The 16941-nt window shown below is 43.1% G+C and overlaps 1 protein-coding gene across 5 annotated transcripts in view; it reads right to left on the minus strand.

Moving 5' to 3' along the window:
• The window catches only part of unc5db (unc-5 netrin receptor Db), a 141656-nt gene that overhangs the window by 56825 nt on the left and 67890 nt on the right, over positions 1–16941 (minus strand). For all 5 annotated transcript variants that reach the window (XM_089130360.1, XM_089130357.1, XM_089130359.1 and 2 more), the window contains exon 2: positions 2298–2513. In XM_089130360.1, the coding sequence (XP_088986486.1) occupies positions 2298–2513 (216 nt within the window). The remainder of the gene's footprint in view (positions 1–2297; positions 2514–16941) is intronic.

Raw genomic sequence — 16941 nt, forward strand, 5'->3', positions numbered from 1 at the left:
AAGTCCAGACATTGTCACACAGGCAAGACAGTGCACCCTGTCCAAAAGGTTTGGATTGGTAGCTCTCGATCTGCACATGGACTAAACTCAAGGGCAATGTGTTGCTGCTTATCTGTCTGCCTGGTAAATAAGAGATCTTATCTTCCACTTTCGATGACATTGAAGACCCATGCTTTAATCAATACAATCCAATTCTTTGTAGATCTGTGGCTCTGATTAGCGTCCTCCTAATCCTATCGCCCTTTTTGTTATCCATTACGGTGGCATGGTGGGGTGCTATAAAGGATGTCGTTATCACTGGTTATGAGTTTAGCACTGATGTAAAGCTGGCAATGTGATTGGCCGAATGGAGAGTTGCAAATCCACTTGGGTCCAGACTGATACATTTCATCGCCTTGGCAACACTGCAGGCAGTGAACCTGGTAATGGGGGAAGTATATTCTCAAGAGAGGAAATTACTGCTTTCCATATTGTGGCTGGACAGAGGCAGATGGCCAGTAGGCAACACTGAGCAACCTGTCCTAAGACATCTGCTCTAAATCTGAAGTACAACAGATAGCAAGTTAGATAAAGAAAACTTTAAGTGGAATGAGCATGTGACATCCTATAACCTAATGCATGCTATTTCACGTATGAAATGTGATCGTTGTGGTTCGTCATTTATGACCACTGGACCTGACTCAAAGTTGTAATGATGATTTGTCCTTTGAGGGCAATAGTGTGATGAATCCGTGTGCAAGGATCCGTGAAATGCAAATGCTCAAAGGTGCAGAAATAGGGATGAGAAAACATGCTGCAATGTCTTGAGCATGCATGTACAGTGTCGAGATGAAACTGGGATCAGTAAAAGCAGAAAATCTGTGTTAAATCAGCCTGCCAGCTCACCAGAGGAATCATCACATACATAATGTCACCTCCATCTTTACTGGGGACAAAATACAGAAAAGATACATGGTTCCAGACTTTTCTGACCAATTGCTAAACATATAATCAATGTAAAAGCAGAAATTGAGACCATCTTGGGATGTCCATTTCAGTGATTAAATGCTCAATATACTGTAGCTTCCTCTTCCTGTTCTAAGCCACAACAATCCAGCACTAACTGAGAACAGCCACATAAATGTGTGCATTTAAATGAGTTATTATATTAGTTATTTAAGTAATGTTTAATGTTTGTTTAGCAATGCATTTACAGTATGTGACGGTAACACTGTAAAGCAAGTTTGCCTAAACTTCTCTGACTTTTCCCACATGTAAACGAGAAAATAATTTGTAGTGATTTTTCATTTTTCAATTATAAGGCCCTCAACAATTTCACAGCACAGCAATCACACAATAATGAACTTCCAGAAGCAATTAAACGGCTCCTCCTGCCAGAAAGCCATCATGTGAGGCAAACGTCTATGTGGACTAATCACACTTCAGAGGAGCAGGTGGATTAGGTATTTTCTTTTTTTGGTAATACAAAAGCAGATATCCTCTAATAAAAGCACTGTCGAGTATGTTCCTATGACAGTTCCTGTAATTTAGCCTAAATTGCACTGGAAATCATTGTAGCCAGCAAGTTGCCAAGGAAACATGAGATTAACTTTACAGAACTTACAAACCAACATTACAGCTGACTTCAAAAGTAGAGGTGGGGAAGGAGATAAATAAATTGATACGAGATATTTTTCAGCTACATTTTTTAATTTCACTATTTTTTATTTTTTATTTCAATATTTCTTTTTAACCCAGCGGCACAACGGACTGATGTCCAGTGATGCTGAATGAGAAACAAGTGAGTATTGTATTATATCACAGTTCTGAATCACAAGCATAAAGAGCAATGTTATTGTATCATGACAGATGTCAATATAGCATTGCATTGCCAAATCACACCAACAGTGATCTTTATTTATTTACGAGAATATCACAATGAGCATCTAAATGTCTAAACCTCTTCTATGATGCAGACTAATTGGGAAAAAAAAAACAGCTGATAGTGTGAAGACAGCAAATACATTATGAAGAAATATATGGGCTAAACTTTACAAATTATATAGTAGTGAATAAAGTTAACTGACCAAATAATTGTCCTTTCATCATATTTATTCCCAGCTGAAGTAAACAGATGGTATAAATACAGAACAGAAAATCAACGAGAGAAAAAAAAGATTACTGGGGAGCTAACAGGTCACAGATTTAAGTGAATTTGAACTACAGGTTAACCAATAGGCTTGCCTGGATATATATCAAATGTTCCTAAGAAAGAAATGATTAGGTAGCAGACAGTAGCAGTAAGATGTGTGTCTTACCAGTGTTTTGGTCCATGTACTCTTGTGAGGTATGTTGATTCTGATGGACCCATTCCCCGTTACATTTGAAGAAGATCTGCAGGGCAGGAGTTGCACGGCAGCGCAGCTTGATTGGGTTGTTTTTGACTATGTAAGCATCCTCAGGTTCTTGCAGGAAGTGTGGTAATGTCCCACCAACTGATGACAGGGAATCAGCAAGGGTATCACTGACAGGTCCTGTGAAATCAATGAAAGCATGCAAGAAATTAGCAAATTTTTTCAGAAATAAACTTAAATTTAAACCATTTTTAAAGTACACTCTTAGGAAAAAGGGTTCATTTGGGTTCTATATATGAAGCATATGGGTCTTTACTCAACTCCAAAGAACCTTTTATGCTAAAAAAGGTTCTATAATCACAAGAAAGAACCCTTTTGGCACAAAAGGTTCTTTATAGGCTATTATTCATTCATATATTACATTAGTCTGCAAACTTTTGTAGTTGTAATTAAATTATTGTTTATTAAACTGTTGTAGTAACTTAATATCACATTTTAATCATGCTGCTTTTTGGAGGAGAAAAACTGAAAATGGCACTCTTCGTGTGATATTGATTAAGTACATAAAATGATATATATACATTTTCTAACCCCCATATCTTGAATTTTGTGATCATTCACATGCATTCATAAATACATTTTATGGTCTTGATGTTCGTCAATAATATGAAATATTTAATCCGGAAAGGACAAAACAAATGATAATGAATGAATCAAAATGTTCCACATAGAACCTTTTTCCTGGAACCCTTATTGAACCGTTAAAAAGGGTTCTGTATAGAACCTTTTAGGGGTTCCAAATACGTAGCGCTGTAAGGAACATTTTCTTCTAAGAGTGTAATTAATATCCCAGACACATCATTTAGTACGACTAGTGTGACTAGTACTTACAATTATTTCAATGAAAAATAATGTCAAAAACTTCTGCATTTAAAACTGCTTCAGCTTTGTAAATATGGTGCTTTTTCCTCTGGGGAATGTTCTTAGCTTCCCATTGATTTTAAACTGTGTGCCAAAGAGACAATTCCACTAAAACAATTCAAGCCATTTTCTACTTTAAAAACGCATTAGGTTTCCCTGAGTGCTTTTGTGATGAAAAGAATAAAAGAATTAGCGATGGAAGAGGGTGCGACTGATTGCTTTGTGTTTGACTGATGAGCTAAAATGCACCTCGGTGCAGAAGAAAGTGAGAAATCTTTTGTTTGTTTTTTAGGAAAAAAAAAAAAAACAGAAACGAAAAATCTTTTACCTGGAACGAACAAAAGCCAAAAATGAAATCAAGTTTAAACATTTTAAAAACAGACACAATTATTTAGAATTGCCATTATTACCCCACAATGTCAAATATTTATTTATATCCATCTGGGTTCCTCACAATGTTCCTCACAAAGCTGGTGTGATCCATACACTTATAGCATGTTTTGTGAAGAACAGTTTCGATTTAAAATATTTAAAATATTTTAGCTTTAAAAGATTTAAAAATATACATACCATTTCAGATTCTCTTTTATTACTTTAGATTTTTAAGAAATTAATACTTTTATTCACCAAAGATGCAATAAATTGATCAAAAGTGACAGTAAATACATTTATAATGTTACAAAAGATTTAAATTTCAAATAATTTTTTCTTTGAACTTTCTATTCAAAGAATTTTTTTTTCTTCTATTCAAAGAATTTTTTTCACAATTTCAAAAGTTTCAGCATTCAAATATTAAAGGAGAACTCTGGCGCAAAATGAACCTTTGGTCTAATAAAACATCGGTACCTAGTCAATCGTTCTCTGAGATTTGTTTTCATGATAATCAAATGTAAAGAGTTTTATCTCTAAAAACTGTTTAGCGTATAATGGTAGTACTGGGGGCATGTAATAAGTAAAAAGAAATCGCTAGTTTATACCACGAACAAGGCTCAAAATAGCCCCACACTAACTAACACAGCAACATAATGAGGGTCCCTGCATGCAAAACGAAGCATTGAGAACTTTGTAAGTGTACAGACCATTTAATAAGAAGATACTTTATAAAGACAGTTCACTTCATGGTAGCTAGGCACCGATGTTTTATTAGACCAAAGGTTCATTTTGCAACGGAATTCTCCTTTAACCAACAACCCTTTTCACCATTTATGGTAATACGAAATGTTTTCATGAATACTAAATTAGCATATTAGAATGATTTCTGAGGATGCAACAGTTTTCATTTGTAATAATTGTGTTTATCAAATAAATGCAGACAAAGACATTATTAAAAAATCTCTAATAATCATTTGATAACTATATAGTACAGATACATCATGTACCTCTAAGTGCAACCAACTTTCAACTGAAAATGAGCATTGTGTAGACTAGCATTGGAAGTGTCTAAACAGCTACTATAATAACCTAACAGTGTGAAAGGACCGGCGGTTTAGTGTTACAATATTGCCTCTGATCTCTAGATAAATTCAATCTTTAGACAAATGCACTGTGATTAAGAAAAAAGCAAAGAGCACAATTCCCCCCTCTCATTTTACATGATTTTCTTGACAAGCTTTCTGAGGGACAAAAATTTGCTTAAGAGTGGACATGATAATTATGTATAAAAATAAACATGTCAACAGCATTTAACCTCCAATTAAAAACCATTTGTTGTTGAATGCTCTTTTGCTATGTATTAAAAACCAGCAAAAGCACTAAAGAGAACAAAGACATTATTCAGTTATTCCTATAGTGTGATACCTACTCCTATAGTGTGATACAAAGTTCACGGTGAAGTGCATTCTGGGCTATTTGCAGAATCACCAAGTGGAAAAGCACAGTCACACTAGGGATGTCAGAAGAATGTCACAGATCACCCCATAGGTAAGGAGGCAAAAGCAGGAAATCTTATTAGATGCACAATATTACACTGGGTTTCAAGGTACAAAACATGGACCTCACTCTAAATTATTCAAAATGAAATGTTACTCTTCCTCTGAGGAAGAGTTTGCTGGTAGTCTCATAGTGGGAAGGGATTTGTCTTGGTTGCACTGATTCACTGGGGGGAGGGAAACAACAGAATTACATCAGTTTTTAAAGCATATTTGACTTCAGATACTTTGCAAATTCTGGATGTTTTTGTCCCCTCGACTAAAATTGAGAGGGTGATAAGACCAGACCATGTGCAACCATCTTTGGTATCAAAATCAGTTCACAGCTGTTATTCATTCAGTTCAGTCTGGGGGCGATAACAGTTCAAAATTCTGGAAAGTATTTTTCCAGAAAAGTTTTTTTTCTCTATGCAGCCTATAGACCACTTCCTAAAGCTTGTTTTAAAAGACAAATGGATTTTAACAGAACAGGCCTGGAACTTCAATCACATCAGTCCTCTTCCATTGTGTAAAAACATGAATATCCTCTGCATTTTGCTCTCAAGTGAAAAAGAAAGAGGGACACAATGGTGCAGTGTTGCAGATAGTTGGGTGACTGAATATGGCGACATCCCTTCCCTCCGCTTCAGAGGGTCGATGGTAGTAAAGGCATGCCTCAACCTTTGGACAGAATTCATTATTCTTCCTAGAATCTGTCTGGATCTGCCACTACAAAACCGAGTGCACCGCTATATTATCTTGTTTCATGCAAATGTCTACCCCAGCACATCACTTGGTATATCTCCAATTTAAATTGTTCCAGTTTATTTAGTATTAGAAGTACAATTTCCTGAGTAGTCTGATCCTTTCTGTACCAGCACAAATACACTTTCCCCCATAACTGTTGCTCACATTTCAGTGTTGAATAGAAGGAATAACCTGAAATTACTCCTGATCTATCTGCTGCTGGGAGCCTAAACTTTATTTTGCCCTTTTAAACTTTATAACTGCCTGCCAATGAATTAAACATGAATAGACACAATATCGAACACTAAACTAAATATGAGAATATATTGAAAGATTTAAATGCATGTTATGTTTTTGACCTCTTGCTCAGTCATCTAAATGCAAACCTCTATTGATCTGTACAAATTGATACTATCAATTTATTAGAAGAGCAGAAAAGTGGCTTAAAGTGATCTTTTACATTATGGGCCAATGGGTGAAAAACAAAACAAAACAAAGAGGAGTCTTCATTCAGCTCTTTTTCACTGTTTTCATTCTGACCTTGCCCGTTACATTAAAAAAAAAATACAGACATGAAAAAACAAAACAAAAACAAAGTATGTTGATTACTTGTGCACTATGTTCAAACTCTTCTGGGCCTGGTTTCACAGACAGGGCTTAGGTTTAGCCAGGATTAGACCTTAGTTCAATTAGGACCATTTATGCATATTTTAAACATGCCTTAGACAAAAAAAAAAAAACACTGGTGTGCATCTTGAGACAAAACAAAGGCACCAACATACTGTATATTAAGATTAGTGCAAGTTAAAACAGCTCAACCCATGCATTTTGGTCTGGGACTTGGCTTAAACCTTGATTTGGAAATAACAGCAAAGACCAAAACTCAACTTGTTTTCTCTCAGTTGATCAAGTTAATTAACGTATTTATTTAAATTAATTTAAGGGTTTAGCTCAATCAATGATCCCGTCAAAGAAGTTCTATTTAACATCTCATTATTATCAGTAAATAAGAATTTAAAACCTTTGCATGGACGTATGCAAGTTTCTTAAAGTCCCCGTGAAATCAAAATTGAACCTATTTACTTTGTTAGCGCATATTACTAGTCTTGTGGTGAACAATTAATCCGTGCAAGTAAAAATATATTTAAAAAATGTTTTACCTTGGTAATCTTTAATCAAAATCTGAAAAGTTACTTCCGGTCTGGAACGGTTTCTTTTTCTGATGACGTAGGTTTCACAGTTTGGGTGGGGAAACGCTTAACCACTCCCTTCAAACCGTTAGTTTGCTATGAGCGAGAGATGGAGAGGAGGAGTGCTAGAGTAAAACCCTGCCCTCTGTTCAATATTCCGTTTCACTTGGAAATACGTCACAGCACTGGAGAAAAATCGTTTGCAACTTCCGGTTCACGGGGACTTTAAAATGTTTGTATTTTATACGTGAAAACGTCATGAGGGTGGATTCAGATTCAGATTCATACTTTATTGTCCTCATTGGAGGAAATTTGTTTTCACAGTCTGTACACAAAGTGCCATCAACATGAATTCTACACACAAAAGTACACATGAGACAATATACACACATAACATAGAAGAGACATCATTAACTTGTCTGTGAGTTTAGTGCTCTTATAGCGCAGGGTACAAAACTTTTTCCAAAAAAGTGGGTAAATAATATGTGAACTATCCCTTTAATTCTCAGAGTTTTTCTTCCAGGAAAATCATCATCACCAAGTTCAGAAGCAAGACAACAATATAGTGGGCCTTCATAAAACCCCTATTATAAACACCTTCCCATGTGCAGATTCAATGATGAACAGTAATGAAGTATACAAGAATGAAAGGGAGGTGGGGAGGTTAATGGGGCCTTGCATATTACCAACTAGGTTTGAGTTCACACTGATTCAGAGTTCTAATTGTTGGCCTTACCCTTTTAGCAATACCTGCACACTTACTGCAATAAAAGGTAATGGATAATTTGGCACCATCCATGCTCTATAAAAACAGCAGAAGCCATTCTGGCTGCAAATAACACAAATAAGTCACAAATAAGTCAATCATTTCCTTATTATAAGTAAATTTTAATACAACCTCTGCAAAGAAAGTCCACAGCTTGTCCAATAGTTAGAAAGGTAAAGAGAGGTGTGTAATATAGGTAATTCAGGCGATTCATATAATGATGTGTGTTTCAGTAAAGACTGCAAAAACTGCATAATGATGTGTATTTATCACACTCTAACAAAAACTGCAAACTATGAGGTGCGGCGGGCGGCGGCATCACACCAGCTCCCTAGAGGTTTTTTTTAGTAATGTGTATTTTGTGCACTTCTCGCTTTCAACTCAACTGTCAGTTCATTACAAGCGGTATAATAAGCTCTGTAATTATTAAACCCTTGTCTGTCCTTAGGGAGATTTATCATTTAAGTTAAGGATGCCCGATTAATCGAAATGAAACCGCAGGATGTGATTATTTTATGTGCAGCTTGCCAGTGCTGTGATCAGCAGTAAATACTGCCCCATCTGAAAGCATGAGGGCGCTCTCGCATGCACAGACACTCCAAATATGCTCCACAGAAGAACGGTAACGCACGTCATTCCAGGAAATCCCAATGGGAATCATACTATCGCTGTAACTGAAAAAAATTGAAGATTGAAACGCTTTGATTGATTAAACATGACTAATAAACACACGACTGCCTTATTCTAGGTAAGAAGCCACATCATCTCACAGAAGGATGCTCAACTGTCGTTACGAAGTGAGTTTGGAGTAAATGCATGTTCTCTTACGAGAGGTTCTCTCGTATTGCGTAAGCTAGCTTACGCTTCGGGAAAGATTCATCTTTGCTGAGAAGTTGAAGCCAAAAAATTATTCCATAATTTTGTAATCATTGTCAACGCAGTCTCTTCTGAGGCAGACCATGAGCGGGCTAGCTAGCGGCTCATTGGTTCGCTCAGAGAGAATGCACGAACCTATGGGAGAGCGGCGCTGAGTCCGCGGCCAATGAGCGGACGGCGCTCGCTTACTGCGTCACAGCCCGCCAAAAGGGGCGTGGCTACAGTGTATAAAGGTCGCTCTCCCAGCTCGTTCGTTGATTCTGTTCATTTCAGCGAGCTACACGCATCCGCTGTTCTGGGAAGAAGCCGCCGTCGTTGAGAAGGCACCGTCTAGCGAGCTCCGGAGTCTGAGGAAGCCGGCCGTCTGCCACCTTCAGCCGCCCAGCAAGCTAGCGCCATCCGACGCGTATCCTTTTTACTATTCCATATTCCTAAAAGAGCCGAGCGTCTTTTTCAAGATGCCTCGTATTTCCTGCGGCTCATGCCGCTCTTCACTCGAGGAAGGAGACCGCTTCTGCGTTCTCTGTTTCGGAGTGGAACACGCAGAGCTCGCCCTCGCCAACGGAGGATGCGACCACTGCGAGGACCTGCCTCCGTCTTCCCTGCGGGCTTGACTACAGGCAGTCAGAACCGCTCCCGCGCCGCCTCTCACTTCGCCGCGGAAAAAGATACGCCGCTCCCAGAGGCCGCCGGAGCCCCCTGCGGATCCATGTGGGCCGCCGCCGCCGCCCACCGACCGCTCTCCCTCTCCGCCCCTGCCGGACTTACAGTTGCCGCCGTATGGCCGCTCTGTCGCCTCCGACGACACCGCGGATGAGAAGGACTCTTGTTCGCTGCACCCTTCTGACAGCGAGGATTGGTCGTCGATCGGCTCATCGACGAGAGAGTCTGCGGGGACCCGCGCCGGCATCGAGGACGGACTATCGCGCCTCCTTTCGCAGGCCATCTACCGCCTGGGTCTCGAGTGGTCTCCTCCCCCAGAGCAACCACCGAACCGGCGCCCGGCCCCCGCCTGCAGCCGGGCTGCACCATTCCTGCCTGAGCTTCACTTCGAGCTCACTAAATCCTGGAATGCCCCTCTTTCGGCTCTTATCCGCTCCGAGGGGTCCGCTTCGCTCAGTGGACGGAGCCGCCGAGATGAGTTATACTGCCATGCTGCCCGCGCCTTTGACGCCGCCGAACAGGCCGCCTCAGCGCTGCATTCCATCCAGGCGCTCCAGAGCGACATCTCGTGCGAGATGGCGAACAGCGGTAGGAACCCGCCCATCCTTTCGGATCTGAGAAGCGCGACGGATCTTTCCCTTCGCGCCACTAAAGCCGCCGCACAAGCCTTGGGAAAATGCATGGCCGCCCTCGTTGTCACTGAGAGACACTTGTGGCTCACGCTCACCGATATGGGAGATTCAGAACGCGCCCTGTTCCTCAACGCGCCTATATCTCCTACCGGGCTCTTCGGATCTGCCGTCACGGGCATCGTTGACCGCTTCTCCGAGGTACAGAAAGCGACTCAGGCCATGAATCTGTTCTTGCCCCGCCGCTCTAGTTCTTCGACAGGCCGCTCTCACGAGCCTCCTGCCAGAACCCCACAACAGCGCCCGCCTCAGCAAGCTCAGCAGCGCCTGCCTCAGCAAGCTCAGCAGCCCCAGCGTAGACAGGGCGGCCGCCCTCGCTCTCGCTCAGACAGCCGCCGCAGACAGCCTCCTCCAGGGGGCCTCGACCCAAGATCGCGCTGAGGCCCGATCAACTGAAGTCTGCCTAGCACAGCTGAGAAAAGGACGGCTTTCTCCCGCTGCGGCCGGATCGCCGTAAAAGCTTCGCCCACTGTTAGTCCCCGTTCACCGCTGACTGCAGTAGTGTTTACCGCCACAAACAAGCCGGTTTCCCTGCCCGCTTGCGAGCGTCTAAATGCCGTTTTCACGGCTACCCAGAGAGTTCACAAAAAGAGCATAAAAGCCTCAAGTGTAATAAATGTGCCCACAAGCATGTGCTCACGTACACACACAAGCGCCTTATGCCCAGGGTCTCACAGAGCCCATTCTCACGGAGCGAGCACTTCCGCTCCAGTAGCAGAGAACATAAGCACGCCCACGAGCCCGTGCGCGTGTCCCCCCTCTGCCCGCTCTGTCACACGGCCCATAAAACTCCTCTCTGAGTGTAAGTCCCGTTGCCACCCACATTATAAGCGTGCCCACACACAGTGTCCAGCCCGCGATGTGCAGCAATCAGGGCGAAATATCCATTCAACCGCTTACGAAGCGTGGGAAGCCATCCCCGGCATCTCCCCGTGGGTTTTTAGCATAATAAAGAATGGTTATCGATTACAGTTTCGTCGCCGCCCGCCACGCTCGCGCGTGCGGCTCGAATCCACTGTCAGCTGCCCGCTATGAACACGCTTCGCTTAGAAATAGCCAAGCTACTGCAGAAGGGCGCTATAGAGAGAGTCCCACCATCTATGACCGAGTCGGGGTTTTTTACGGCCGTTATTTTCTGGTTCCCTAGAAAGACGGCGGCCTCAGGCCGATCTTAGATCTCAGGGCTTTGAACAAAGCGCTCATTAGAGACCGTTCAAAATGCTCACAGTCAGGAAACTCCTCGCGCACTTCCGCCAGGGGGACTGGTTCATCTCTCTAGACCTGAAAGACGCATATTTTCAGATCCAGATAAGCCCTCATCACAGGCCATTCCTACGTTTCGCCTTCGAGGGTCAAGTTTATCAGTATGCCGTTCTCCCGTTTGGCCTATCCTTAGCACCCCGTACGTTCACGAAGTGCATGGATACAGCGCTCGCCCCCCTGCTAAGTCAAGGGCTGCGCATACTGAATTATCTGGACGAATGGCTGATTCTAGCAGATTCCCAGACGGAGCTGCTGTCGCACTGCACAGTTCTCCTCTACCATCTGGAAACGCTGGGACTCTCTGTCTACTGGACAAAGAGCTCTCTCCAGCCCAGTCAAACTATTTCGTTCCTTGGAATAGATTTGAACGCTATCACGATGACGGCTCGCTTATCCACACAGCGCGCGCGCCGTGTTCAGCGACTGGCCGCCTCGTTTCAGATGGGTGCCCATACATCCCTGAAATCGCTTCAGAGGATGCTGGGTCATATGGCTTCAGCCTCCACTGTGCTACAGCTGGGTCTTCTGCACATGCGCCCCCTTCAACTCTGGTTAAAGAGCCGCGTATCCCACCAAGAGTGGACGACGGGCCGCCAGATGATCAGGATTACTCAGACATGTATCACTGCACTGCAGCCATGGGCAGTAAGCGAGTGGTTTCAGAGGGGCGTTACCATGGGAACCTTCTCTCGCCGGAAAGTTATCTCGACAGACGCATCCAACTCGGGTTGGGGAGCGGTTTGCGAGGGCTCACCGGCCGCCGGCCAGTGGTCGAGCCACGAGAGTTCCTTACACATAAACTGTCTGGAAATGATCGCGGTCGAGAACGCGCTGCTATGCTTCCTCCCGCGCATAAACGGTCACCACGTCCTGATTCGCTCCGACTATATGGCCGTGGTATCATACATCAACCGTCAGGGCGGCGTCAGATCCAAGAATCTCTTCATCTGACACGCCGCATCCTATTGTGGTCCCAGAGTCACCTGCTATCGCTCAGAGCGACGCACGTGCCGGGCCATATGAACGACGGTCCAGACAGGCTGTCCAGGAACCTGGTCTCCCCGGAGAATGGTCCCTGCACACTCAAACAGTCCAAACACTGTGGCGCCTATTCGGCAGAGCGGAGATAGATCTTTTCGCGTCAGAAGAGAACGCTCACTGCCCAATATTCTTTTCAAGAGCGAGGACGCGCTAGCCCAGGATTGGCCCCGCCGCCCGCTCTATGCTTTTCCCCCGATTTCTCTGCTACCGCAGGTCATTCAGAGAATCAGGGACTCACGCCACTCGGTGCTCCTCATAGCCCCGCGCTGGGAGAATCAGATTTGGTTCCCGGAGCTAACGCGGCTGTCACAGACAGCCCCGTGGCCCATTCCAATCAGTGCAGATCTCCTCACTCAAGCCCGCGGCTCGATCTGGCATCCCCATCCACAGCGCTGGGCGCTTCATGCATGGGTGACCAACGACTACGCGTCGAATTGCCAGAAGGGGTTTTGAACACGATCTAACACGCCAGAGCGGATTCTACCAGAAAGCTCTATGCTGCAAAATGGTCTGTGTTCTCCAAATGGTGCACCGACATGAATTTGGACCCACGGACGTGCGAGGTTTCGTCTTGCTAGTGTTCCTTCAGGAGATACTGGATAAGGGCAGGTCCCCATCCACTCTTAAGGTTTACGTGGCAGCCGTCGCGGCGTTCGCTGAACCCCGGCGCGCCCAGTCTCTGGGCAAAGACGAGCTAATCATCCGCTTCCTCAGGGGAGCCAGAAGGATGAACCCCCCTCGCCCCCCCTACGGTGCCGGTCTGGGATCTTTCTATAGTTCTAGAAGCTCTGAAAGCCCCACCGTTTGAACCACTTGAGTCCGTGGAGCTAAAATACCTCTCGTAAAAACCGTTCTTCTGACGGCTCTCGCCTCAGTAAAACGTGTGGGGGACATTCACGCGCTGTCTTCGAGCGCCGCGTGCCTAGAGTTTGGACCGAGTGACTCCATAGTCATTCTAAAGCCTAGACACGGTTATGTTCCAAAAGCGATTGGTACCCCTTTCAGGGCGCAAGTGATCTCTCTATCGGCGCTGCCTGCATCCGATAGCGAACGTGACGCTGACCGCCTCTGCCCGGCTCGGGCTATCAGAGTGTACACTACACGCGTTGCCGCGTTCAGACGCTCGGAGCAGCTGTTTGTGTCGTTCGGTGGCCGCACCAAGGGACTAGCCGCCTCGAAACAGACCCTATCCAGGTGGATAGTAGACGCGATTGCCTCTGCTTATGCCGCTAAAGACCTGCCTTGCCCTCTGGGCATCAGGGCTCATTCCACCAGAGGCATGGCCTCATCGTGGGCATGGTCCTGCGGGATTTCCATCCACGACATTTGTGTGGCTGCGGGATGGGCCTCCCCCTCCACCTTTGTCAGATTTTACAACTTGGAAGTTCCAGCCTTACAGGCTAAAATTCTGGCGGTCTAGTACTCACAGCCCTCCTATAGAAGCCGCACTATCGGGAGTTCCATCACAACCGGCTCACCCCTTGTGTTCCCCTATGTGCTTATGCATTAGCCTACACATCACGGCCCGCCTTCGCCGGCCGCCTTGGGCGTTTTTGCACTAGATAGTAACGGCCGCTATGCTGGCCGCCGTATTATCTTCATCCACTTATAGATTCCCCCGGTGTTCCCCTGGGATGCTTAGTGGTTACTTAGCGCGCACGGCGTTGACCAGGTGTTCCCGTAGCGTAAGCTAGCTTACGCAATACGAGAGAACCTCTCGTAAGAGAACGAATCGGTTACCTAACGTAACCTCGGTTCTCTCTAGATGAGGGAACGAGTATTGCGTTCCCGGCCGTGCTTGCGCCACTAGCGTTTCGCTTCATGCTACAGAATCAACGAACGAGCTGGGAGAGCGACCTTTATACACTGTAGCCACGCCCCTTTTGGCGGGCTGTGACGCAGTAAGCGAGCGCCGTCCGCTCATTGGCCGCGGACTCAGCGCCGCTCTCCCATAGGTTCGTGCATTCTCTCTGAGCGAACCAATGAGCCGCTAGCTAGCCCGCTCATGGTCTGCCTCAGAAGAGACTGCGTTGACAATGATTACAAAATTATGGAATAATTTTTTGGCTTCAACTTCTCAGCAAAGATGAATCTTTCCCGAAGCGTAAGCTAGCTTACGCAATACTCGTTCCCTCATCTAGAGAGAACCGAGGTTACGTTAGGTAACCGATTCGTTATTTAATGTTACCTTTTATTGATGCTTCTCATGTTTGACGTGTTGCTTTCTCAGATGTACGTTATAAGAGACTCAAACTCAATGCTTTCAGATGGAGCAGCGTTTACAGAGCCGAACATCAATGACAAGCTGTGCATAAAGAAATAAAAAATAATCGCAGCCTTTGCAGTTTCATAATTGTGATAAGCCAACTCGATTTAAGCGTGATTTCATGTTAATTGCCATTAATCGTGCAGCCCTAATTTAAGTTAGTGGTTACTTTTTGATTCTCTTTTTAATGTCTTTATACTCCATAATATAATGGAGGGTTAGGCTATTTTGTACAGGTATTTCTAGTTGAATTATTAGTCTGATTCATAAAATTGAACTCACTTGTCATATTTTCCTGCTAATTTCTTGATTTTAATCACCCACATAAAATAGACTCATTATCAAAAACAATTTGTCCAATAATGACAGACAGGAAACAAGGAGCTGGCTTAAGTTCAGGAAGTAGTGCAGCCGTGCATAAAGCCAATTATAGAAACGATGTAAAATACCTTTTTTTTCTTTAAGCGATCCATTTCTTTAAATAAACGTACAATAATTTTAAAAAATGCTTATTTAAAATATTTAAATGGATTTCTGAAGGATCATATTACATTGCATTCTGGAGTTATGGCTTCTGAAAATTTAGCTTTGCCATGACAGGAATAAATTAGGTTTTAAAATATAATAAAAGATTATGCAGTTATTTAAAAATTAAAATATTTCACAATACTGTTACCACATGACATTTTTAATGCATTTTTTATTTAGAAAAACTGCACTGTAGGTGAGCATAAGAGACTTGTTTTAAAAACACGAAAAAAAAATGACCCCTAACTTTTCAATGATATGCTCTTTAAAAAAAAGAAAATGAATCATTTGAATTTAAAATAGAAAGAAAAAAAAAACAACCTTTATATGTCTTACCAAATAACAACCAAATGTTCCACAGTTCTGGCAGACTGATGTTGTTGACCATGCCTGAATTCAGTCATTACGAGTCAGTGCAACACTAAACCTCTCATTCTAATAATCTTAAAGCACATTTCCAAATAGCTCATAATATGTCAGCAGCAATTCCCATGCCAGCTATTTTGCCCTTTCCAGCTTCCAGTAATGAAAGTGCATGGAGAGCAGCTTGGCTGGTGGAAGTGGGTTACATGGAAATGCATTTGACACATCAGTCTTCATCACCAAGCACTTGATGTAGTTACACATCACGGTTTCAGCACATTTAAAACCACGCACTTTACTTTCTCACCCAAGCCTCTCATGGATTTCAGAAAAGGGGTTGACATGAGAGGAGAAGAGTGTGTGTACAAGTGACCATTGGGGGAGAGAGGGGGGCTGGGTGTTATATGATGAGGACTCTGTTGGATTTCAGCAAGCTGGAGACACAGATTTTAAGGCACAATTGTCAGAAAGAGTCAAGATAACCCCAGCTAAGGTGAAAGGATGAGAGTGAGAGAAAGGAAGTGTGACAGAAAGTGAGAAAGCGTTTAAAAGGGAAGGTGGCTTTGGGGTATAATTGAGGTCTCAAATATTCCAACAGTTCAATCACACTTCCACGCACTGTCTACAGCGGTCATGGAAAATATGGAGAGTGTTGCTGCCTTTAATTAACAATAAAGAAAAATAATAATACTATTAAAATTATTCATTGTTAATTTCATTACAAAAAAAATCAATGTTTACAATACAGACATAACAGTGATATTCATTAAATCCAGGAATAAGGTGAAATTAAGGTATTTACACACAGAAATCACATTCAATTATGAAATAACTATTCCTTTAATATAGAAGCAGAAAAATAAGCAAAATATAAGGAGGAGAAAGATATGACAAATTCCAACGCAATTCCCGAGAAACGCGCGTCATTCCAAATTTGTCAATGTGCTACACACGAATAGTTTGGTAAAACAAAAATCTTACCCGGAAAGATGTATGCTATAGGGCATGTCAAAAAAATAAGTGTTTGACAATATCAAAACTGTGGAAAAAAATATAGCTGTGCAGATATCTAGTTGGATGGAAATTCCACAAGGATCATGAATCTAGCATGAACCAAGGGATCACGGAATAATTATTTTTACTTTGATATCCGCAAAATATGTACATGGTTGGTGGTGCAACAAGATAGATGGTTTGAGATTGAGACCCCAGATGGATAGATTAAGTTATTTGGGCCAATAGTCTCTCAGCCAACAGAATATTGAAGAAAACCAACAATCAAAAATTGGCCACAGGGTCGGAAAAACACATTATGAAATTGTTTGGAAAATAGAGATCCTGTTAACCTACATTAATTGAGGGACCCGGGTGGGCTTTGATTATTTGCT

This window comes from Pimephales promelas, chromosome 4, assembly GCF_988280905.1.
Source record: "Pimephales promelas chromosome 4, fPimPro1.hap1.1, whole genome shotgun sequence".
In the NCBI taxonomy this organism is placed as follows: Eukaryota; Metazoa; Chordata; class Actinopteri; order Cypriniformes; family Leuciscidae; genus Pimephales; species Pimephales promelas.